A 24,321-nucleotide genomic window follows, 5' to 3' on the forward strand; every position below is an offset into this window, starting at 1 on the left:
CGCGAACCGGTCGAGGATTAATTTTCTTTTCCCCGGGTCTGGAAAGTTAGGTTAAAAATAGATGCTGGGGTGAGATTGGTGGTAGGACGAGGTAAGGGCCACTTACAAGTCGCCTTCTTTATTGATCAGGAGGAGTTTTAAAACCACTGGTAAGGTTTTGAGAGCGGACCAGTAAATATTTAAAATGTAAAGTACCTGTCTCTATTTTTCAGGGTAGTGAATAGAATTTGTAGTAATACTGTCAAAATCTCCATCACTGGTTAGGTCTCCTTCAGTAAGACACATTTATAACCTATAAGGAATCTGTTTCTTCTCCCTGTGTGAGCCATTTAGTGTGAAATCATTTGTCTAAAAATAGCTGTGATTATATGATCACATACATATGGGCCTGAATTGTCTTTTATTTTGCCTGAAGCTCTGTGGTACATCCAGTGCTCAGTCTCTGGCTTTCTTTACTCACTGGGATTGTGACCCTGGAGGAGGGAGGGGGAGGATCTGGCAACCAGACACAAATCATCTCCATCTTTGAGTAGTTTCTGAAGATTAGTGAAGTGTTAAGGTCCAAGACTGTTTGCTCACTTTATCCCATTAGTGTCTGTGTGATGTGTGGGAACGACCCTAAATTGTCTTCCTCATCTTGCGATTCAATAGTATACGCTAGGGCTACGTAGATGCTCTGCCTCATGTCATGATTGATGATTTCACCTCGAAAAAGCACTAACAGATTGGTTTCATGTGGCTAACCTGGCCAATCAAAAAAATGTCCTTATCCACTTTGTACTATACTATACTGGTTTATAGAAGCTAACAAAAACATCTAAAAAAGTAGCTTCACAAGGATAAAATGATTTATAAAATGCCAATGGGTAGATCTCCGCACTAAACTGAATCGCTTCTTGAAATGTTCTAAATTCAGCCAGCTTAACCAGCCTCAGTGTTAGAGAAGCTCTTATTTCAACCAGCAGAGAGTTCAACAGACCCAGACCATGGCTTGTTATAAAGACCCCGATACGGTATCGCCACTGCGGCTTAATCTTATTACAGTGCAAATATCATTAGTTTAGCTGTATCAATCTGGGAAGGCCCCAGTTTAAATCGTTCTATAGGGGATGGACTTTTAGCAGGACATTAGCTGCTGATTGGATCATCTGAGTGTCGTTTCTGCCAATCACTGCCAAGCCTATTAATGTAGCACAACAACAATGATTAAACGATGAAAACAATTAAATATATATATATATATATTTAAAAAAAACTCTATTCATGTTTGTAAGTCTGAATCAGCATCTGTTTTTCCATTGTCTCTGTGTTGTTACATTTCTATAAAACTGCTTGTTGTTGGCAAATGTAAAACCACCACTCACGGCAAACCTTCCACTCGATTAGTCAAAACTGTGACGTGTGCCTTTGAGCATTGACTATTTGAAATCATTAAATAGTCAATGCTCAATGTGCCTCAATAGGCGCATTGAGTTGCAGGCCTTGCCATTACACAGCCCTTTGGACACTCAATATATATACTTTTTAATCCCAGACAGTTTTGCTCGGTGCCAGGAATACTTCAGTGAAGGGTTCCACGTTTGGGTTTGGGTTTGGGCCTCAGCAGAGTGTGTTTTGCCACTTTACATTCTCTTGTAACTTTGACTGTGATGCTGCTGTGGAGATTGGTATGGACTACAGGAGAGAGAGTGCATTTAACTCATTAATTAAAGGTGATATGCTGAGAGGGAAAGTAGCAGGTGGTGGGCTAACAGGGGCAGACTGGTGACATGAGGTAGGAACGTGACTGAAAAGATTCAGTCCTCTTGGTTGGTTTTACGCTGCAGCTTCATTTGAAGTTTTAAACCTGCATTTTAAATTGCATTCTAAAAACTCCTCCACTTACAGGCTCATTTGTAGCCCCTCTCGCGTTAATGTCGTGCGGATCCCTGTGCTGTGATTTAGTGTGCTAATTTGGCTTTCCTCGTCTGCTCGGCCTGGGTTTTGTGGAGCGTTTTCTCAGAGCAGCTCTTTGAATTTGTTGGGTCCAGCTGCGCCTTATATGTTAGCCAGACTAATGAACCAACAGGAGGGAGTCCATATTAAAACGCTGGCCTTTCTTCCTGAATAAATTGTGTGAATGTGTAGAGGTTTTTTGGGGCATAATGCTGTCACTGTGGTAATGGTAATGATCGAAAAAGAGGCAGTGACTATACAGACTTTGTGAGCGCATGTTGATTACAGACCTAAATACCGGACCGTAATGCAGGGGCTAAATGGCCATTGTGTGCAGAGCAGAGATGAAGTGCTCAGTCCAACTCAGACTTGAGACTCATTATTAAAAGTAATATCCGGGGCTATTGAAGTGAACTGTGGGCATGGACTCCACTGATTTAGCCTTGGCACTACCAACCTGTGAATATGTGCTTTTATAAACAATGTCTTTGTAAATCCCCTCTAACTTAACCTTTCATCTATTTACATCTGAAATGACCACAGTGAAAGGGTGCGACCTTTCCCTCTCCTTCCAAATTGGCTGTACATGGGAAAAAAACGTCTGCGTTGCCCTTTTGCTCTGACCATGTAACACCTGTTTATTTCAAACTTTAAACAAATCATGTTAGAGTTGCTATATTTACTGTTGACAACAACGAGACCTACAGGGTGTAAAGATCTTATTTTTATTTTGAGATTCATTGCAGGTTAGTCTTGCTTGTCTGAGTTTGTGAACTGAATTTAAGCAGTGATGATATGATATTTTGAATGATATTTTTTATTTTATTGTTGTTATTGAAACAATGCTGAGCCAAGGCAACATCCACAAATATTAACTCACCCATGTATTAGAAAGTTCCACAGTTTTGGAAAAAAAAAAAAAAAATTCTGACCTTTATTGTAAGTTCTGTAAGTCTTCAATGACCTTTTTTTAAGACCACAGTACACCTTTCCCATTATATTTCCACCAAGTGGAGGAGGAGACAGCTGTAGAGGTTGTCCTAACAGCCTCATCCCAGGAGGCTGCTGTTATATTTGTCTATCTACGCCGCATACATTCAGGTCATGTGCTCTTTAGACAATTGTTTGAGTTATTCATACATTCTCATACATATACTGCAGTTTAATGGACTGCCCCTGTTAAGTGTATAGAGTAGATGGGTACACAGTATTGTGTTATTGTACAGAAGGTACAGTCAATATATTTCCGTGTTTTTTATGGAGTTGATGGCACTGAGGGCAGGTTGCACAGTGACCTTGTTCTAAAGAGCCCATAGTTCAAAGAGGAGGTGGACAGACCAGAGGTCTATGGTCGAATTCCCCCCAGGATTCTTTTGACTGAATGGAAAGTGGGGACATTAATCCCTCATAAAAGTGTTGAAAAGACATAATGGTATGGCAGGTTTGTGGAGCCAATCCCCGACCAAAATTAATCAAAATAAACATTTGTGGATTTTCTGTTTGGAAAATTCATATAAACTGCAACTTGCCCATAAAGATCCCTGCCTTTTATCTTAAAGTTATGACAGAAATGTAGACAATTGTCAACTCAAGATTGGGAACTAATATAATAATGACTGCTACACTTGCTTACACGCATTTATGAAACTGTGAAGCACTTTGAATTGCCTCCAGCCAGGTGTTTCTGACCACCAGCCTGGCTCCACATCATGGAGATGGGTCCCTGAGCTCTCCTGAGCGCTCCTACAGGTCGCCCAGCGACAAATGCAGAGATACAGAGATTAATAAAGTATAACTTCACTTAATCACACAATATATGTGGACCTTTGGTGACAAATGCTCTAACCAGCCAAAAAAACAATCCACTCTCTTATATCCCGGTTATATTACACACAGACGGCAGTCATTGAAATGTTCTCTGAACCCAAGTGTTTGTGGTGGTGAATATGGATAGACGGCGGATCGACGGCAGAGCGCAGGAGGCCGACAGAGGAAGGCCAAAGAGGAGATGGTTGGATGTGGTGAAAGAGGACAGGGTTAGATGGAGGGGGATGATTGATATTCATGCGTGTCAGCTTCATGCAGTCGTCTCTTTGCCCTTTTTAGAGTGCAGCACACATAATTACATCATGATCAGATATTCTAATTGGATCAGTGGAGCCGGTAGGTGCTACAGGGTCATCTTGTTTCTATAATCTCTTCAGTCTGCTCCAGGGAGATGAGTGGAGACAGTGGACATAGATTAAGTGTCCTGTCATCATCAAACCTGGCTCCTGGCGCTGATGTTTTAATTATAAACACTAGTCATATGCTCCCGTTCCTCTGCCCTCCACACGGTCACCCTTTATAGATCCTGCAGTATAATTACACACTTAAAATAAATCAGACAATATACGGGCATCTAGATTCAAGATTGAAGATTTTTTATTTGTCAAACCATGTGAATGGTTTGAAATTATGTTTCTCTCATCCTTGGTTGTGAAGTGGGGGGAGGGGGAAGAGGGGTGGGAAGGAGGGCAGGGAGTTCAACTTCCCGATGGCCCTGTGTACGATGCTGTTCCTCAGTCGACTGGAACTGACCCGTAGATTCCGCAGTCTCCTCCCTGAAGGCATAACCTTGAAGAGACTATCTACAGTATATTAATAATGCGTTCGTATATGCAGTACTATCACTGGGCTTTATGCAAATTATTTACTTTTATCTAGTAATCGAAGCCTCCCTGTAAGAATTTATTTCATTCAATTGCCTGAATGTGTAGTGTGAGCTTAATGAACATGAGGCTTATAAATGCAGGTAAATTTAATGCTGGAGAGATCAATAGTTGCAGCTCAAAGGCATTACTGAAGCCAATTTAAATATATTGATCTGCATAAAATAACAGAATGAGAAAAGAACCCGGGTCTGTGGACATTATGTGGACATAACATTATCACCTCTGTATTCGCCTCCGGTCTTCAAAACACTTCAAAAAACAGTCCTTGTGTCAAGGAAGTGGAGTTATTGTAAAAAAAAAAAATGTATTTCAGACTCTCCAGGACATACACTACCTGAAGGCAGTAACACACTAGAGAGAAGGCGCTTTCTGTAAACAGTGCTTTCTTACAGGTTCAAAGAGACCACGGGGTTGTTTGGACATGACATTATAAAGCTTGATTTTATAGACTGTCTTCTTCTGTCCTAGTCTTGGTCAGTTGACTCGGACATTACCATGCTGTTGCTAATGGAGTGTGTCTGTCCAGACTCATGTCATGATAAAATCCAGTTTAAAACATGTACGTTCTTTATTACGTTCACGTCCAATGTTTTCATAAGTTTTCATAAGTTTATTGAATAATTCCTCTGATCCAAATGCCTGGGCACACCATGATTTTCCCTTCACCATACTTCATTTTCCTCCACACGTGACGTTGTGTGTTCCTCCCAAACAATTCAACTTTGGTTTCATCAGTCCACAGAATATTTGACCTGTAGTGCTCTGGAGCATCCATCTTTACAGGGAGGCCAGTCCTTGGAAGTGAAGCAACAGTGAAGCCAAACTGTCTCCATTTAGAGAATTTTTTTCTAACTGTGGATTTATGAACATCAAGGCAAGGCAAGGCAAGTTTATTTGTAGAGCACAATTCATACACAAGGCAATTCAAAGTGCTTCACAGTTGAAAAGAAAATTACAAGAAAACATATAAAATCAAACATCAACATCAAATTTATCAATTACAGTAGACGGTAAGAGTGTAGATAATGATGGTATTAATTTAAGCAGACACTGTTTACTCAGTCTTGTGATTTTGATAAAGATCAGATCACATTTTATTACCAATTTAGGCAGAAATATTAGAAATTCCAAAGGGTTCAGATACATTTACCTCCCACTGTATATTCAGACGACGTGTCTTCCTGAATATGTGTTTTTTGGACTCCTTTCCCTCCTCACGCCGCGTTCACATGCTCTAAACAGCTGATGTGCGCATTGACAATACACAGTAATCACTCGCATCTGCCACGGGATCCATGTTAGGTGTGTATGCACCAAGAAAACCATTAAACAGATCATTTGTAGATTCAGTGATCCCAGAGATCCCAGAGAGCATGTATGGGCTCGGCCCGGCAGGCGTGGGTTGGGGTGCTTTATATTTCTATTTGCCAGTGAAAACAGCCACAGGGTCAATACAAGGTTAAAACACGCCCAAATATCAACTTTAAAGTTGCATAATGCATCTTTAAATCCAGAGAGGCCACACTTCAGAAGTTATAAGAGCAGAAATTGCGATTTGTAAGTAGCCCCTGAACATGATTGGAAAACAGTCATAATTACATGTATTCTGGAAAATGTTGCGACCCTAATCCTATCACATTACAATCTGACATAGTTTGTTCACATAGTTTGTTCACCATGCAGGTCTCGATGATTAGGTAAGCCCCTTGTTGCAGCTGCCTAAACCTGCCTGTCACTCCGGCGCTCATCTGTGGCACTTACATCTTCCCTCTCCTCATCCTCCCTGTATTCCCTCGAGTCTGCCTGGCTGTATCTGCGCGGATCCGTCTTTGTCTGTGCTCTGCCTCATTATCGCAGCAGGTTCAAGAGGATCTCCAGCTCATTTGCATCGGAAAGACCCCCCTGGCTTCACACCCACCATACGCACTCCACTTTAGGTCGACCACTGCCAAGCCTATTTTGTAACCGTGGGACAATTATGATTGAATCTAACCTCTTGAGCGGCTCTTTAAGGGAAAATAGCTTATTGCAATTTTCGACTGCGATGGGAGCGCTGATTTATGTTTACGAAGTTTCATTTCCATTCACGACATTTCCAAAGGTTACCAGAGCGTGTATCTCTCACTTAAAGGGCGGCACTTTTCTTTTTTTTTCCTCCTCGCAATGTTATTTTATATAAACTTGAAGGAAAGCACTGTTTAAAAGTGGGTGAGTAACATAACCGTTATAAAACCCCTCCATTATTTCTCATATTGTGCAGCTCTACTGTCAGCGATAAGGATGCTCACTTCTAAAAATATCCATATAATGAGCCAGTTTTGCTGAACTCCTCTGTTAAATGCACGGACCCCAAAGATCCCCATCAGAGCGTCTCTCCTCAGTCGATGATCTCTCATTCAGGGTCATTCACCGGCGAGCGTATTTCGTCCGGAGCTGGATCAAACCCAATCAATCATGGCCCGGATCACCCTGACCCGCACGAGAGGACAATGGCCGTGGAAACATGTTTTACTCGGCATTACAATAGGGCTTTTCATCGCTCCACCACGGCAACACGCGGCCCTGGATGTTTCACTTATTACATTTGTGAGAAAGCGAGCGAGTGGGTCTACCGCTGAGAGCAAAAGAAATTCAAATAAGGATGCGGTGTAAAAATGTATTCTGCCACCGTGGGAGAAGAAGATGGAGGCACGAGGGAGGGCAAACAGACGTATAGAAAGGAGACCGGGGAAGTCGTAAAGAAAGCTGTTGTTTCGCATCAACGATAGACAAAGTCATGATTGGTTCGTCTCTGCGTGTACTTGGTCTTGGCTTTATGTCTTTTGTTTTGCGATTTTTTTATTTGACAACCGATACACAACTACAATGCAGTGCCTGAGGAATGATCTTCAACTAGGTTTGGTGGGAAATATCTGGATTTAGACAAAAGTGAGGAAGCGGGTTCAGTCTGAGCAAGATTTGGGGGATTCTTGTCACTTTTTTATGGATATTAACCTCATACCCCCCGCCTGAACTGAGCTCATTTTCTCCAGTTCAGCTTTACAGGAATCTAAATGCTTCTTGACAGGAGGGGAACAGTGTAATGCCTCATTTGAAAGCTAAGTAACTTTTTTGTCACATGTCACATTTTTGAAGCGTTTTTGTTTGCATGTTTTTTGTAGCTTTAAGATTTGTGTAAAGCCAAACTGGAGAAACTGTGTTTGGTGAAGGTGGAAGTTAAGAGCTTAAAAAACACCCTTCTCTCTTCCCTGTAGGTTCTTTGGTGTAAGTTTTTTTTAATGTTTTATAACAAAGATAATTGAAGTAATCAGGAGTGGAGTGATAATTAGAACACATTGGGCCTGATCTTGTGTCTCAAAAGGCAGACTATAGCTTAACATTTTGCGCTTTGTAGGAGATCTTGCCACTCAAGACTTAAGTGGGAAGTACTTGGGGTGGAGAAACAATTTTCCTCCAATCAGATCGACTCCGCGGCCAGGAAGGTGCGAGGGTGAGGGGTTGTGGGGGAGTGGGGGGTGAACATAGAAAATAGGTGAAATCACCCAAAATGCTGGTTTCTGACCAAAAACCTGAGAAAACAAGCTTTTTTTAAATCAAGCAAAACAGTGACTGTGATCACATCCAAAGAGTAATGCTGCCACCTATTGACTCAATAAATTAACTACAACTAAGATTTTAACACCAGACATGCTCAAGGCTTTGCTGTAGCCGTTCCCATTGAAAATCTAATTGACGTCTAAAGACGTCATTGGCAGTCAACGTTCGGACTTCAATTGTCGTCTATAGACGTCATTGGCAGTCAATGAGTTAAGAAGAACACAAGGCAGCGCGATGTAAATGAGGAAATGAATGTCAGCGGTGCACCAGTCACTTCCTCTTGTGACGCCCTCTCGCAAGTAGCTCAGCCACTTGGACAATCTAAATTCACCCTACTGTCATGTTGTTAGTGCTGTAACATAAAGTACAACCAAACTGGTCTTTTATTATTTCTGTACTTTTTTCCCTAGCAGTTTATATCATCGTGTCCTCTGAAAAGACAAAAGCAAGAAATCCTAAGCATGTTTATTCAACCAAATAAAATGTTCTTTTCTTCTCATGGCTCACTGTTCTACTTGGAACAATGACTTCACATGTAAACCCAGACTCTCACACTAACCCTTACTGCGGCGTCTAAGCCCACCCAGATGCTCTACCGTCAGGCAGTCACTTCACTACATACGAAACAACCACTAGGAGTAACATTATGCAAGCCTCATGGGGCACGAATTATTCAACTCTCGTCTCTAACTCTGCCACGGACAGTCCCATGGATGTACAGCCAATGCAACTTTAATCCCACTTCACATTATGTCCGCGAAGTGGAGACATTCACACAGACCACATGGCATTGTTTCAGAGAGATTTTACATCAAAAACAGTCCCTTTTTGAAATGAAAAGATCCTCATCATTGGTGCATATTTCAGTAATGTCTCAAAACACCAGCTCACACTCCAAAATACGTCTCACAAAGATTTGTAAAGGGGCACACTCTGCTGGCATGTTCTATAACTGCATTTTACAAGATCTTCAAACTGTGGGGTATTTTCTAGACATATTTATACAAAATAAGGTGTCTGATACTGTTGTGAAAGCCTTTTATTTCTTTTTTCAACCAAAGTTATTTCGTCGTGTAAATGGGAAAATGTTTGTTTCATTTGCGCTTGTGTGGGTCATCCATATAAGCCTTCCTGAGTGTTCAGAACTTTTCTACTCCTCTATATCTTTAGTTTTTTACTTTTTTTATACATCCTCACCAAACTCTTAATCGTTTTTGCCTTCGCTGAACACCTTCATTTGTTGCATTGCATTTGTTTTGGCATTTGTTGGCATTTGTTTTAAATGGATCTTTAAGTGTGGTGTATCATGAAAACTCACTGGTCTTTTTTTGTGCTTTGCGTTACAGGAGAGGAAGCTGAGTGCCTTCCCGTACGTGGAGATCTGCACCTCCGCCTGCATTAACTACATGGTGCCCCTGTCCCGACAAACTGACTTCTTTGTCCCGGAGGTGAAGGAGGAGCTGAGGGCAGAGTGCAAAGAGGACGACTCCGATGAGGACCGAGGCACTGACATCACAGGTACAGCTACACAACAAGTTTGAAATGCCATGTTTTTACTTATGGGGCTGTCGCAGTGGAAATATTTTGCGCGTCACTGAAGTGTAGCCAGAGCTCATTATGAAGCATATGGAATTTGGATTATAATTTAAACATAGATAGTCTTAGCGCAGGAAGCAGGTCAGATTAAGCCGCTTGTTCCCCTCATGTAATTTCAAAGATGAGCAAACGTGGGCGGTGGCATTTGAGTGTTGCTGCAAATAACATGATTATTTTGCTAATTGATTAATCTGTCAAGTCTATTTTTGATTAATGAATTAATAATCAGATTTAGTGAAAAGTGCTCTTTTTGACTACAGTTTTAGAGAAACAAGGCACGACAAGTTTATTGATAGGGCATAGTTTGCACATGAAGTAATTCAAAGTCCATGCTATTTCCATCTTATTACTGTGCTGTAAAGCAAAGCCCTGCCGAGCCGGTAATTTGTGCTCCAGGCCAACCAGTCCGCTTGGAAAACTTTCAAAAAGTAGTCGTCTGGACTGAAGATGTCTCGCCTTCTGTCCCCGTGGCTTTTGCTTCCTCACCTCTGATAACGTCTTTTAACTAAAATGCAGCTTGTGTTGATCGCAAACAATGAAAAGGGCCCACTGGCCGCTGCGCACCACTTATCCAACAGATAACAACAGAGGGGAACACTTTTGGAGATTTATCGCTGCCGAGTTTGGCCCGGCCGCGCTGATATACGGGACCCTGTAATTGTTCTGTCACCGAGAGTATGTATCTTCATGTGCGACGTCCATTTCTCTCACAAACTCGCACAAGCCGTTTGCCATGATCCACCGCTGTATTGACACCGCCGTCATACAAACCACTCGACAAAGGAACGCTGCGTGGCTGATAAGACCCGGTGGGGAGGAGGGAGGGGGGGGGTGTTGTACAGAGCTTACTCCCCGGTCCCAAATGGTCATGTGACTTCAGATGTGTCATGGTAGAATTGGGATGACGAGGGTATACTGCCAATACCGCGCGCTGAAAGATGGCGGTGCTGGGCCCTCTTTTCAGGCGAGGGGTTTTAGGTTTTGGACCGGCCCACGTTTAGCTTGTGGTTTTGCTTACCTGGATAATCGCCGTGATTTAAGAACGGACAATCGCATCCATCCACGCTGTGTCACATTTTCTTTTCGCGTGTGGGCCGGCCGCACGCATATCGCAGTCTGCAGACCTTGTTAAACACATCGAATATGTCATTAAATACAGATTACACACATGAGTGGCCAATTCCTTTCGCTTGCTGTCGCCCGACTTGTTTTTTGTGTGTTTTTTTTTGCACTACTTGCAATTTGTGTGATATTTTTCCTCAAATCATTCCACCCAATTACGGTAACTAAACTTGAATTTGCTCTTGCTTCTCCAACAAAGTCGTCATAATAAGGGTTGACGGAGAGAAAACTTTCTAAAAAAAAAAAACATGTCGGAGCAGTATTTGAGATCAGAGCTCCTTGTGTCACATTCGCAAACACAGGCCCACACTTGTTATTAATCCTCCCACAGAATCTCGCGCTGAATATTTGACAGTCTGCACTCGTCTTTTAAATTGGATTCACTTAATTAAACATGCAGGTTCAAATACACGGCGCTGATTGCCACATGTCACTGTTTAACACTTCTGCAATGACAAAAAAAAACAAAAAAGCCTCATTGTACTGTGTTCTCAATAAGTACCTTAGACTCGAGAGAAAGATGTAAGCCTATATTAAACTGAGCAGAAATGCAAAAACACAATGGTGGGGTCCTATAGAGTGCTATTCTACTGCATATTTTAAATGTATCATTAAGCTGTACTTCACCAAGATGTAGTTTTGGGATTTGTTATTCATTTTATTTGGTCAGTTACAGTGGATAGGGAAAGTCTACACACCCCTATATGTTTTGTGTTACAGCCTCATTCCAAAATTGATTAAATTGATTAGATTTTTTCTCATCAATAAATCACACACACAACACCCCATAATGACAACGTGAAAAAGGTTTTTTAGAATGTTTCACAAATGCATTAAAGCAGTACTAAGTAGCTCAAGCCTCTAGAGGCCATAAGCTTTTACTCATTAATTGTCCGTGAGAGCAAATACTACTCAGACAGAAAAGACAAAGGGAGAGAGGGATATTGTACGTCCAATGACACAATGGAGACATTTTTTTTCACTAAAACTTGGCTGTAAATACTGTTTAAGTGGTGCTAGCCCGCAGTTAGCTTTGCCCGTTAGCCTGTTAGCTTCTTCTTCGTGATTCCATTAGTGTGTATTGGTGACTCCGACCTGGTGTAATTGTGGATTTCTGGCCAGAGACACCAGGGGAGATGAAAGACATCATCCCATTAACACTTGTATTACCCCCAGAGGGACTACGGAAATGATTAATTAAGGTAAACAAGTTATTTAGTACTGCTTTAAAAATAAAACACCCTTTGTTATGGCAAAGTCTGTTTCCAATGATCGTTCCTTGAGATGCTTTTACAAACTGACCAGTGTCCACCTGTGCTAAATGAAATGGATTGGGCTTGATTTGGAAAGACACACACTTCTGTAAAAGGTCCCACAGCTGACAAAACAGAAACTAAGCCCTGAAGTCAAAGGAACTGTCTGTAGACCTCCGAGACAGGTTTGTATCGAGTCACAGGTCTGGGGAGGAGTTCAGAACCACCAAGACCCTTTCCTAGAGCCGGTCGTCCAATCAGGGGTGAAGGGCCTCGGTGACCAAGAACCCGATGGTCACTCTGACAGAGTTCACTTCCAGCATTATTCTGAGGAAATGGAAGAATCTTACAGACGGACAACCATCTCTGCTGTACTGCACCATAAGGACCTGATTGGTGGAGCGCTGCAGGGATGGCCTCATTCCAAAGTGGATTAAAAAAAAAAAAAATTCTCATCAACCTACACACAATGCCCCATAATCACTAAGTGAAGAGAGTCTTGGATTTGAGATTTTGCCATTTGAAATACTGATTTGAAATGAATGAAATAGAGAACATCAATACAGGTTTTTCTTTTCTTCTCCTGAACAAGTTGGCAGTAGTTATTGAGAGCAAAGATGAGTGGCACTACAAGTCAAACCCCCCCTTTCATTGCACACAAAGCTTCTTGATTTAGAGGCGAAATGTTCAACTCTTAAACAGAAAACAGACGGCGGCTTAGGAGCCTTTGTTTTGTTTGCCATTTTGACTACAGCCCAGTCCACAGACGTTTAATAAGAATTCTGCAGTTCTGTTTCTTTACACTGTTGTGACAGGCCACAGTTACATTTGCTAAACAATAATCATTTATCTAATCATCCCTTCTGCCCACATGATATCTCCCTCTCTATCTTCAGTCTGTACTCTCTCTTCCCGTCTGGGCCAAATTACCTGCTCTTTTTAAACAGTTTGCAGAAAGAGGCCTTGATTTGTTGTTAATAATCCCAATGGGCCCAATTTAGCATCTAATATAACCTAATGTTTTCTAAAAGACTTCTCATGCCGCAGCTGGCTACACCGCCACGCCTGTTTCAAGGATCGCTTTTCATTTATTAAGTGCTGAATGAAACGTGTCCAATGTGTAAAGCGGCTGCTCTGGGGATTACCATCCAATTACGCCACAAAGATCCCAATGTTTTGTTTTTTGAGTTGTGGATTGCAAATGTTAAGCTTCAATCGACTGAATCGGGTTTTACTGAATGATTACGCCAAGAACTAAAAGATCGTAGACATTATTCCAAAACATTGTTACGACGGTTTATTAAAACTGAAGTATCGCAGCTAGTCTCCATGGGAACGCAGGACAGCCAGAGCCATATTGGAGGATAAGAGACGGCTTTCCATGGACTTAAAGTAGGCCGAAACCGATCAATATCTATCTTGAAAAGTTTGAAATGACATCATCAAACCAAACTGCCTTTTGTCCAGCAACACTTCCACACACACTGAAAGTTTCAAACATTTACTCGGCACCTTTCAGTCGCCAGAAGACTCTTTATGTTGCACTTAGACACACAGTTGTGAATCATTGGTTAGCATTTTAGGCAAAATACTTTAAGGTGTTGCTGCATTTTGTGCAGTACCCGCGGTCGTAGTAATTGCTGTTGTCTCTCTGTGACAGTTAATCAAAGTGTGAAAGGCATGATAGATGAGTTAGTAGCTTTGTAGCATCAATTCCGGTTCAGTTTGCCGTTTTTGCATTAGAAAAAAATATCTTATTATGGTAGCAGGTGGCGCTTTTGTCATGTGACTCAAAAAAAAAAAGAGTTTTGCTGAAATTTGATTAGATTGACATTGTCGCGGTTTTGAGTAGGCCTATTGTACAGTACTTCCTTAGCATAGACTTAATATTGCTAGACCTCTTGTGCTCACCTCCCCATTTACTGTACATTACTCCATGCGAGGGACAATCCATGATGGCTGCCTAGTCTCTGGAGTCGGCCCTCGCCACTATAGGTCCAGGTGGAGGTATCACAACAGTGGTTGTTTTTGTGTACGGCAGCCTGACAGTTTCCAGGGCAGGGACAGCATTCCCTGTTCCACAGTTACTTTGTGCTAATCCAATACGTTTGGTTACATGCAGCTCCAATCCGACCACCATCAGGCCTGGCAGGTCACCGATCGGCTCAAGGGATCGCACATCAATAAAAACATCATTTATGAGGTTATAACATTGCAACATGTTTAATCTCTTAACCGCCTGAACCAAGCACATTTTCTCCAGTTTGCTTAACTCAAATCTAAAAGCTTCCTGACTAGAGTTGACAACCTAAAGGCCAGTGACCAGAACTACAAAACGGATTGTTTTTTTGCTGTGATGTCACTGCGTTTTTGTCACATTTTTGAAGTGACCGTTTCTTTTCAACACTTTTTTGTTTTGTTTTTGTTCTTTATTGAGTTTTTGTTGCTCTTTTGACGTTTTTTTCAAGAAGCTTTTAGATTTGGGTAATACCAAACTGTCAGGTCTGCAATGTTTCTTTTGGCGAAAATCGGTGTTTTGATCGTGAAAAAGGTCATCCACGTGAATCGTGCAGATCTGTATCGGGGGGTCTGCGTAGGCGACCCGGCTCACGTTAACTGGGGAAATAAACAATGACTATTGATGGCACCAAAGGGGCCATTTCAGTGCCACAACAGCCCTGCTCAAACCTCAGGGCAGTGGGCGCTTGACTGCGGCTACAGCCCTTGCCCCGCCAAAGGCAAAGGCTGTAGCCAGGCTACGGCCAATAAACACAGAATAAACACAACGCATTTAGTTGTTCTTGTGCGCTTGTTTTGTTTTTACTCCCTTACTGCGAGGGTGTTGCCTATTCCTGTGTTCAATAACTTTTACCACAGGGTCCCTATACACCTGGTTGGGAAATGCTGCTTTAACTCTCTAACATTGTTGCGATCATTTTAATGTCCAAAATAAAGAACTTGCAACAAAACTGCATACTGTCAAATTCACATCGAGTTGTTTTGTATAGCCTAATATCACAACAAGCACCAAACATAAAAACAGTGAAAGAAACAACCAATATAATGTCTGTATAAACAGTCAGCAGCAGATGGAAACATGCATCTTTAGACCCTCCCACTGCAGGGAAGGGGACGAACTGCTGCACCAAGAAGGTTGTGGGGCTGAAACTTGTGCCTCGCTGGATTAAGACATTCAAACCAACAGCTATGGACACAGCACTGCCTCGAGATATCCATAAACAAATACTGACGTGGGATTATGCTGTGGAGGCGTTCCTGTTGCTGTAGTTCACACAGGCGTTATGGCTCTGATTCAACCACTGCCAGAAGATGGTGGACACGAGGGTTTGGTAAAAGAAGCCTAACAACCAAAACCTGACATGCAGAAGGGCATCAGCCTCTTCTCCCCTGCTTAAACATCTGGGCCTTCCACAGCTGTTCATTTGTGACAGCGGGCAGCAAAGTCCCTTCTTTAAAGCGTTTGAGGAGATTGCCGCTCTCCTGAGCGGAGGGGAGTCGGACATGCTGCCACCGCTCTGGGGTTGAACCATGGGTTGAACTTTCTCCTGTTCCAGTTCAGTGGAGCCGTGGACGTCGCCCACTGTGTTTGTTTTTATCACGATCGCCTTGTGTGTTGAGCAAAGTAATTAAAATAAATCGTGCAGTTCAATAGTCTCCGGGGTTATAGTAAGTTAAAGGCTGAGGTGAGCTAACTTCACAACAGTCATACTGGAAGAAACAAAACTATATCGTCAGGCGTGCTATAGGATTTCTATCTCATACCAACCGTTATTTAAAATCCAGGTTAAAACAAACAGTTAAAATCCAAGTGAATCCTCAAATGTTATACCCAATACCCCTCATGTACATAGTATTTAGAAGAAAGCCTGCTTTTCTTTATAGTACAAGTCAAATGACTGAACAGCTCACAGAAGTACCATTTATTGTACAATTGATCCAAAACTTCTATGACTAAATGCCTAAATGTTACTATTGCCCCATCTCTGCTCTACAGTGATATGGAGTCTGTGATGCTCAGAAACATCATTAAAGCTCAAAGAGTGAGATGTTTAACCAACAATAACTCAAACTTATTCTGCAACTTTATCCTATTGTACATTACACTAAATTGTGTATTTTGAATATCTGATACTAGTATTTAGTAGCACTATTTTCTGATAATATTTATCCATATCAAGCCAGGGACGCGCATGCACGTGTGCATCATTATTTCACTTATTCAACTTCTTATACTCGGTTACTTCTACCATCACAATGGAGTTTGTGGGAAGTGAAGCGATAGCACATTTCCCTGGGGGCCAAACCATACATGGGGAGTGTATTGCCATTAACAAAGGCTCCTAAATAAACATATGTTTTGATGGGGAAAATACTATTGAGGAAACTTTTTTCAATAAATGAAAAATAATGAGCCTGTCAGGCCTGAAACCAAAGTGTTGTTTGTATCCTGATCTCTCATTATGTCAGTGCCCTCTGCTGGACACGTGTTGAATTCTTTCCTTTTATTTTTATTTAAGCAGCCCCCTAGTGGCTGGAATGAGCATTCTGGTCATTTCCAGGAATGGGCTAGAGACTGCTCTACATGTCTGCTGTAAACACCTTTTTCACCATGCTGGAGTTTGCAGTCCTGAAATGTGCTCAGTACAGGTGGGAGGTGTGAGATTAATATTCCTGGAAAAGTTAAAAGTTGGAATATTGGTTTACTCACAATGTTGGATGACGATTGAGCAGCTAAATTTATCCTCAATCACACATTTAGCACAAACCCTCTCTTAAAGTACAGCCTCATTGTCACGGCTCAGACCTCCCCTGTTCAAACCTGCCCCTTAATCAACAGCTTATTACAGCCCCCCCCGCTCATCGCCTCACCTCGCTCATAACCCCAGATATAGTCCCGCTCCTTGGATGTGCCCGATGTGATAATTACATGGACAGGAACCAGGAGACCGGCGCCGCGGGCCCAAAAGCGGGGCGCAAATCCCTGTTTATTGTATTTCTGTCCCCCGTGATGCATTTAGTGGAAACACAGAGTGATGTGGAGATGAGATTTATTTGAAGTGTGAAAGCAGAGGGAAAATTGCCCGGACAGAGGCGGCTTCGTGTCCTGTGGGAGTGTCAAGACGCATTTCGGTCGCGGGACAGAAGTTTTGTAATTGTGGCTACGCAAGAAGAAAAAGACGGCAGCAAAGCGAAAGGGGTGTCCAGCTGGAGGAGAGGGGACAGACGAGGGGTGACATTAACGGGACGAGCCTGGTGCAGCACTAGAGGGCTTTGGGATTTTCATACACTGTTTGAAATGCATTGTTAAAGCCATGGAATATTGTAGCTTGTACCAAAGTACCAAAAAAGGTGTCTAAAGGGTGTCATTTATAAGAAGAGGTCGACTGAGGCGCTGCTTTCCCTTTCCAGCCTTTGTATCATCTCCTCTCCATTGCACGAAATCATGTACTGTATTCAGCATTTAGGCACATCTTCTTTTGTAAGGCTCATTGAGTTGCCTTGTGTACGAAATACGTGGTATAAAAAAGTTGCCTTGCCTAAACACTGGTCGTGTCCCGAGAGAGGGAAGAGATGCCGATCAAGGAGCGCGGGACTCTCCACATGGCCGAAACGTGATCCCAACAAAAAGCACCACAGCCCCTCCCCCTCTGTTTCCAGCCCAAGTTGCACATTCTTAGAGCAGTACAAATACTGACGAAGTGTGCCACCCTTTACAGCCGTCCTATTGGCTCAATTTTTGATGCAAATGTTCATAATGTCAATAGGAACAAGGCAAAATGCAACCTGGCAAAAATTTGGAAAGCTCTTACTTACACTTTTACACTTACACTATGATTAAGGCAAACACTGAAGACACTTTCCACCTGTGAAAGTGAAATGAAAGTCCCCAAATACTCATTAATGTGCTTTACATTGCTAACATTTTTGAACCTATAATCTTATTATTCTATAATTTCCTTCGCCATCTTTAGTCACTCTCAACAGTTTTTTTTATGACATATTTATGTGTCACTTTGTACAAATACAGCAAACATTTCTACATTTCTCTCTCCCCTCTCTGCGTTTGTGCTGTGGGAGGCAGGTGCACCATGCGACCTACAGTTATTACCTCTGCTGCTTATTGCATTTGTAATTTCACCAATGCCTGGCAACAAAAGTCTGATAGCAAGAGCCTATTTTTACCACTGCAGCTCGTGAGAATCGCTGCACGATAGTGGGAAAACTTGCCATATGTGAAACAGGTGTGCAATTTTACCATTATTGGGATATTTCTCATCATTCATCTAAAGAAATAGCATGTGTATGGGCGGCACGGTGGCGCAGCGATTAGCGCTCATGCTTCACAGCTAGAAGGTCCCGGGTTCGATTCCCACCAGGACGGGGTCTTTCTGTGTGGAGTTTGCATGTTCTCCCCGTGTCTCCGTGTCTTTCCCCTACCACAAAAAACATGTGCAATAGCTTACCCTCTGGGGCCAGGACTCCCCTGAAAAAGAGATTCTTAATCTCAGTGGGATTCCATCCATCCATCCATTTTCTTCCGCTTTATCCGGGGCCGGGTCGCGGGGGCAGCAGTCTCAGCAGAGACGCCCAGACTTCCCGATCCACGCACACCTCCTCCAGCTGTTCTGGGGGGACCCCGAGGCGACACCAGGCCAGCTCGGAGACATAGTCCCACCACCGTGTCCTGGGTCTTCCACAAGGCCTTGTCCCACTAGGACATGCCTGGAACACCTCCCGCGGGAGGCGACCAGGAGGCATCCGGAACAGATGCCCGAGCCACCTCAGCTGCTCCTTTCGACGTGAAGGAGCAGCGACTCTACTCCGAGCTCCTCCCGGGTAACTGAGCTCCTCACCCGATCTCGGAGGGTGCTCAGTGGGACTATCCTGGTTAAATAAAGGTCAATAATAAAAATATCGACTAAGTAACGTGAAATATGTTCCTTAACACAGCAATGTAATAAGTCAAAATACAGATGCTTTTACAATAGATCTTTGGACACAACATCTAAATGAAAAACAAAGTCATTTTATTCATAGTGATGTGTAATGACAAATATAGTTTGTGAAATAACAATAGTGCCAAGAATAAATGAATATGAATACCTCTAATAACAGCAAGCGATGTGCTTAGCAGCTGTAATGTGACTTTGAAGTTTTAAACATTTCCTCTAAAGGTGAGCTGCTTTCTGAGGTTCTTTATGGCCCATTAACTCACACTTCTGATTTCATATTCCTTCCAATCTTCAGTAAAAGTGTCTATTAGTCTGTTATGTGATATAAGTTATTTAGACTTCATAAAGTCATTAAGTGAGTGTCGCTCTAAAGTTAATGGAGGACTGCTGTGTTGCCTCGTAGATACTTGGTTTCAACTTGCACATCATTCTGACACATCCTCGCTCCAGACGTGCCAGTCAGTTTCTTATTGTCCATAATGCTTTCTGTTTTCCCACAATAGCACAAGAGTGCTTTCGGCGGTGAGCAGTGAAGGCCGCTTCTGATTTGTTAAACTAGATAGTCGTCCGTTCGCCGCTTAAAAGTGGAAAATTAATGCAATAAACAATGAAATGACTTCACATCTTTGCGATGTGTTGTGCAGCTTTTGCCTTTTGTATCATTGGCTGACGTGGCGTTGGATAAAAGTAACAGGTTATGATCCTGACAGTGATTGAGAGGTTAGAGGGTTGTAACAGATAAAGAAACTGTCTTCATGGCTAAACTCACGCGTCAGCTTCAGAAACCTAAAAATGTAACGGAGTAAAATGTTTGTCTTGTACTTTACACCTGCCCTCTTTGTGGCTCCACAGGCGCAGACTCCCACAGTGACGTGAGCTCGGTGAGCGGCGGCGCCCCCTGGGACAGCAGAGAGACGTCACTGGCCGCCTCCACAGCCGCCTCCCTCGCCTCCTCCTTGCCTCTACGGGACGTCCCAGATCCCAGCGAGGAACCCAAACCCGGAGACCACTCTCCACGAGGGTCCAACGCTTCCTTGGGCAGCAGCGGATCATCCTTCGAGGAGCTAGACATGGACCAGGACAGACAGGAAGTTGGAGAACCAGAAGAGGAAGTGAAGACACAAGAGCAGGAAGTAGAGGACGTCAGTGGAGACAATGCAGGGGAGGAGGACGGCCCTGTGGGAGCTGGAGAGGAATAGTTTTTGAATGTAAAAATGGTGGATTTTATGTCCTGGTGGATTGGTAAAGAACCAATATTTTTCTTTGTTAGTAGTTACAGTATATTGTTCACGACCAATTGTCAGTTACAGTCAGAGGTGGGAAATAGCCAGTTACTACATGTACTTAAGTAATATATTTGAAGAGTGCTCTTACTTCAGTTAATATTTTGACTACTCTTCCTTATACATATGACGAAGATTTACGTTTCCCTTTATCTGTTTTTATCAAAATCGTTGTCCCTTTTGTGTTTTGTCTGTCGGAGCTAAACATGAATCTGACGTTTATGCTCAAACACATACTCAGAACTTGAGTAGTATTTTTACCAGATATTTTTCTACTCTTATTTAGATATTTTTACTTGTAGCCGAGCAAAAAAAAGAAGAAAAAATGGCTCCTCTGCCCACCTCTGGTTACGTCGTACTGACTGGCTCTTCATTCCTTTCACTGCGTTACCGCTTGCCTTACATTACATATTATAGTGTAACCAATTATTATGAACTACCGATGAACTGCCCCGATATTGAAGATTTGTTCCAAAAAAAAGTTGGTGTTTCGTTTGTGCGTTGTTTATGAGTATTAATTATTCAGTTGGGAGTTGAAGGCAGGTTGAATCAAAATAAAAAGTCAACAAATGAGTTTCGAAATGTTTGTTGGTTCTTTGAAAGCGACGCTAAGTTTCACGGACTGTTGTGCTATGTATGGTTGGAAAAACTGGTAAAATTGAAAGTGTTATGTTTTCAGGAGGGAAAGGACTGAAAAGATTATTCCAATGACACTGCTAAAAAAAACACACACACACAACCATACTAGCTATATCTTTATGTATTTGAATTTTAAGTTCTGTTTCTCAACTTCAAGTATCTTAACGAGATGTTCTTTGTGCTGGACATAAAACAGTCTGTAATAAACATTTTCTAATTAAAAGCCCTGGTCGTATCTTGGGTGCATGTGTAGCATCTCATTAAGTTTTTGATTTGTGCGGAAGGAGAAGTGTGTGGTTTTAATCAGCCAGCTTTTTGCAGCAGAGCCGTGATTGTTAGACGGACACTCGTGGTCTTTCACCAAAGCCGTGTAATGAGGAGGATGACCTATGGAAACAAATCTGTTCACTCCAGACCAGCGTCATGGCGTCTTCAGAAATGCTGGTGATTGTATTCGCACATAAGCAATGAGGGAAATGGCTGATACTTGTTCATGTCAGGCACTCACGTGACGTCATAACATTTTTTTAAAAAGCCTTGAATTTAACATGGGGGCGGTGAACATTCTTTAGTAGAATTTGCCTCTGAAAATGTTAATGTTGTGACCTGGTTAATGGTTAATAATTCTGTAAAGAAAAGGTCTATACACATGGAACAAAACTGTCTCAGGCCAAGGAATAAATGGTGACGTTAATCATGTTATTATTCATGAAGAAAGAAAGGCAACCAAAAATTGTTTCGTAACAGAGTTGCTGATGTTGAAGAAAGGATTTAAAGGCTCAAAAATAGCATCACATAGGTCTTTATCTCTATTTAAAATGTATTTTAAATATTTTAATATTTTAATGTATTCGGGTCATACCGCCTTTGCTCTGCCCAATCCCGTCAGACCTTGGAAGCTCAGCAGGGAAGGGCCTGGTCGGTACTTGGATGGGAGACCGTTTAGTAACACCAGGAAGCCTAGCGAATGTAGTGAGTGAGTGAGTGGTTGGTGGTGGTCGGAGGGGCCGATGGCGCAGACGGGTTGCCTCGCTTCCGTCAGTCTACCCCAGGGCAGCTGTGGCTACAATAGTAGCTTACCACCACCGGGTATGGAGTGAATGAATAATGCAATGTAAAGTGTCTTTGAGTGTCCAGAAAAGCGCTATATAAAACCAATGCATTATTATTATTATTATTATTATTATTATTATTATTATTATTATTATTATTATTATTATTATTATTATTATTATTATTATTATTATTATTATTATTATTATTTAATATTGTTCCTGAATTCCAGCAAGAAGATGGGGACAAACCTTCTTCCTTGTGGTGAGCCAGTGGCATTGACAGTACATCTGCACAGCACCCTCTACTGTTCAGGAGTGGCTTCATAAAGCTTTTAAATGTGACAAAACATGGAGCCAACTTTTTCGTTTTACTTTAGAGCCTTTATAGAAAAGTAAAAAGTGTCTTTCAAATATACTGGAGTAATAAGAGCAAAAATACTACTCAAGTAAAGCACAGATCCTCGAAAACTATACTTGAGTACAGCAAATGTACATTATTACTGACTTGGGCTGAAAGATATCGTTTTCATATCAATATCGAGATATGAACATTCAAAATATTAATAGGCCTATCGAAAAAGCAAGTTATACGATTTAGATTTTCATCAATAAAACTGCACTCTTTTGTATCACAATGTTTTGATTTTTCTGAAAAATGCTTGGTTTTCACCGATCCCGTAGTTATATCGTATCGATATCGAGATATCTGGCATAAATATCGAGAAATGACATTTTGTCCATCTCGTTCAGCCCTATCACTGACTCCCTCTGTGTATGACTTTAGTGAAATCGAACAGAAAGAACCATTATGTAACATCAGTGAGCCATCACAGCATCATTAATGTGTTCAGAGTTTTCATTGGAGCCACAACATGAACAGAAGAAGGATGTCCGCTTTTGGACTCAAAGCCATGCCATGTTCATGTTTTATTGCACACCCTGTGGGTTCACAGAAAGATCAGAGTTGGAGCTTCTTCCGCTCCTGAAGACGAGGGTGCGCAAATGAGCCAGGAGACATTAAAGCGGGGGGGTTGCAGGGGCAGGTCTCCACAGGGCTCCACACACCTGGGGCCTCGTCCTTGTAGCTTCTTCGGTTCAGAGGCGGTGAGCGCGTGCGTCCCGCCGGTACTGACCCACGCTCGCGCCCTGTGCCCGGACTGGCCTGTAATCCTGAATAAATCCCTCCCCAAAGAGAAGTGCTGCTCTTGGTTCGCATCCATCCCGAGGCAACAGGAGCGCACCGCTGCCTCACTGAAGAGGTGCGACCCGTGGCTCGCGCTCCAGACCTGGCGTGACGTTCGTAAACACGGCGGGCTGGCATCTCAAAAAAATAAAAAATAAACAACTGATCGCGCGAGTGAGCGTCATCTCATTCAGTCAACTTCTTCACCGGATTTCAACTCTTTTTCTCTACTCCCCCCCCCCCCCCGCTCTCTCTCCTCCATCCCCGTGTTGGACACATGAGCTGGAGAGGCGGTGGGCGTCATTGGCGGGGTGTTCGAGGAGCAGATGTGACTTGTAGAGCGCTGCGCTTCAGTCCGCTCAGCACCACGGACAGCTCCCAGTCCCCCCCCCCTCTTGCTCTCTCCTCCCTGAGCCCCTCAAAGCGCTGCTGCAGAGTGAGGACATGCGCGCGCTCCAACTCCGCTCATCACGAGGACCTTTTGGAAAGTGAATCAGGTAAGACGCCTCAAACTCTTTGTCTTCCGTAGTAATCGAGACGCTGTCAGAAGCCTGTGGAGTTGTCTTTGTTTTGATGGAGTCACGTACAGCCTGTTTCCCTTCAGCCTGAGCTTGGTGCGTAACGGGCACATACCCACACATTTTTGGGAGCTATTATTGATGTTGTAACTTGTAGACAGCTTTTACTACGAGTGCAGTCTTGTTTCCCCAGGGCGCGTTGGCAAAGGCTGCGCTGCAACTTCATAGAATCCACTTAAACCCCCATTTTCTGCGTGAAAATAAAAAAATAGAATTCTTAATGCATGATCATGAATTCCTCCCGCACACTGTGCTTCAAGGCGTTGACAGAGCGCGAGCTCCACGAGCGCTGGACTGTTTATCGCATCATTTTTGCACTTGCTCCAATTTGTAAAGATTAACAATCGAAAAATCTCTTTCAACCAGCAGCAAATGACTTACTTTTGCGTAAA

The 24,321-nt window shown here is 42.6% G+C and overlaps 2 protein-coding genes across 2 annotated transcripts in view; both read left to right on the plus strand.

Annotated features, from left to right (window-relative positions):
• tex264a (testis expressed 264, ER-phagy receptor a) overlaps positions 1-20,441 on the plus strand; it is an 88,200-nt gene extending 67,759 nt beyond the window's left edge. The window contains exons 3-4 of the mRNA XM_079578877.1: positions 9,593-9,764; positions 20,044-20,441. Coding sequence (XP_079435003.1) covers positions 9,593-9,764; positions 20,044-20,390 — 519 coding nt within the window. The 3' untranslated portion in view covers positions 20,391-20,441. The remainder of the gene's footprint in view (positions 1-9,592; positions 9,765-20,043) is intronic.
• Positions 20,442-23,640: 3,199 nt separating this feature from the next.
• Positions 23,641-24,321, plus strand: part of grm2a (glutamate receptor, metabotropic 2a) — a 56,066-nt gene continuing 55,385 nt past the window's right edge. The window contains exon 1 of the mRNA XM_079578867.1: positions 23,641-23,848. The gene's annotated coding sequence lies outside the window, so the exon portion shown is untranslated. The remainder of the gene's footprint in view (positions 23,849-24,321) is intronic.

The sequence above is a fragment of the Gobius niger genome, assembly GCF_951799975.1.
Source record: "Gobius niger genome assembly, chromosome: 20".
Classification (NCBI taxonomy): Eukaryota; Metazoa; Chordata; class Actinopteri; order Gobiiformes; family Gobiidae; genus Gobius; species Gobius niger.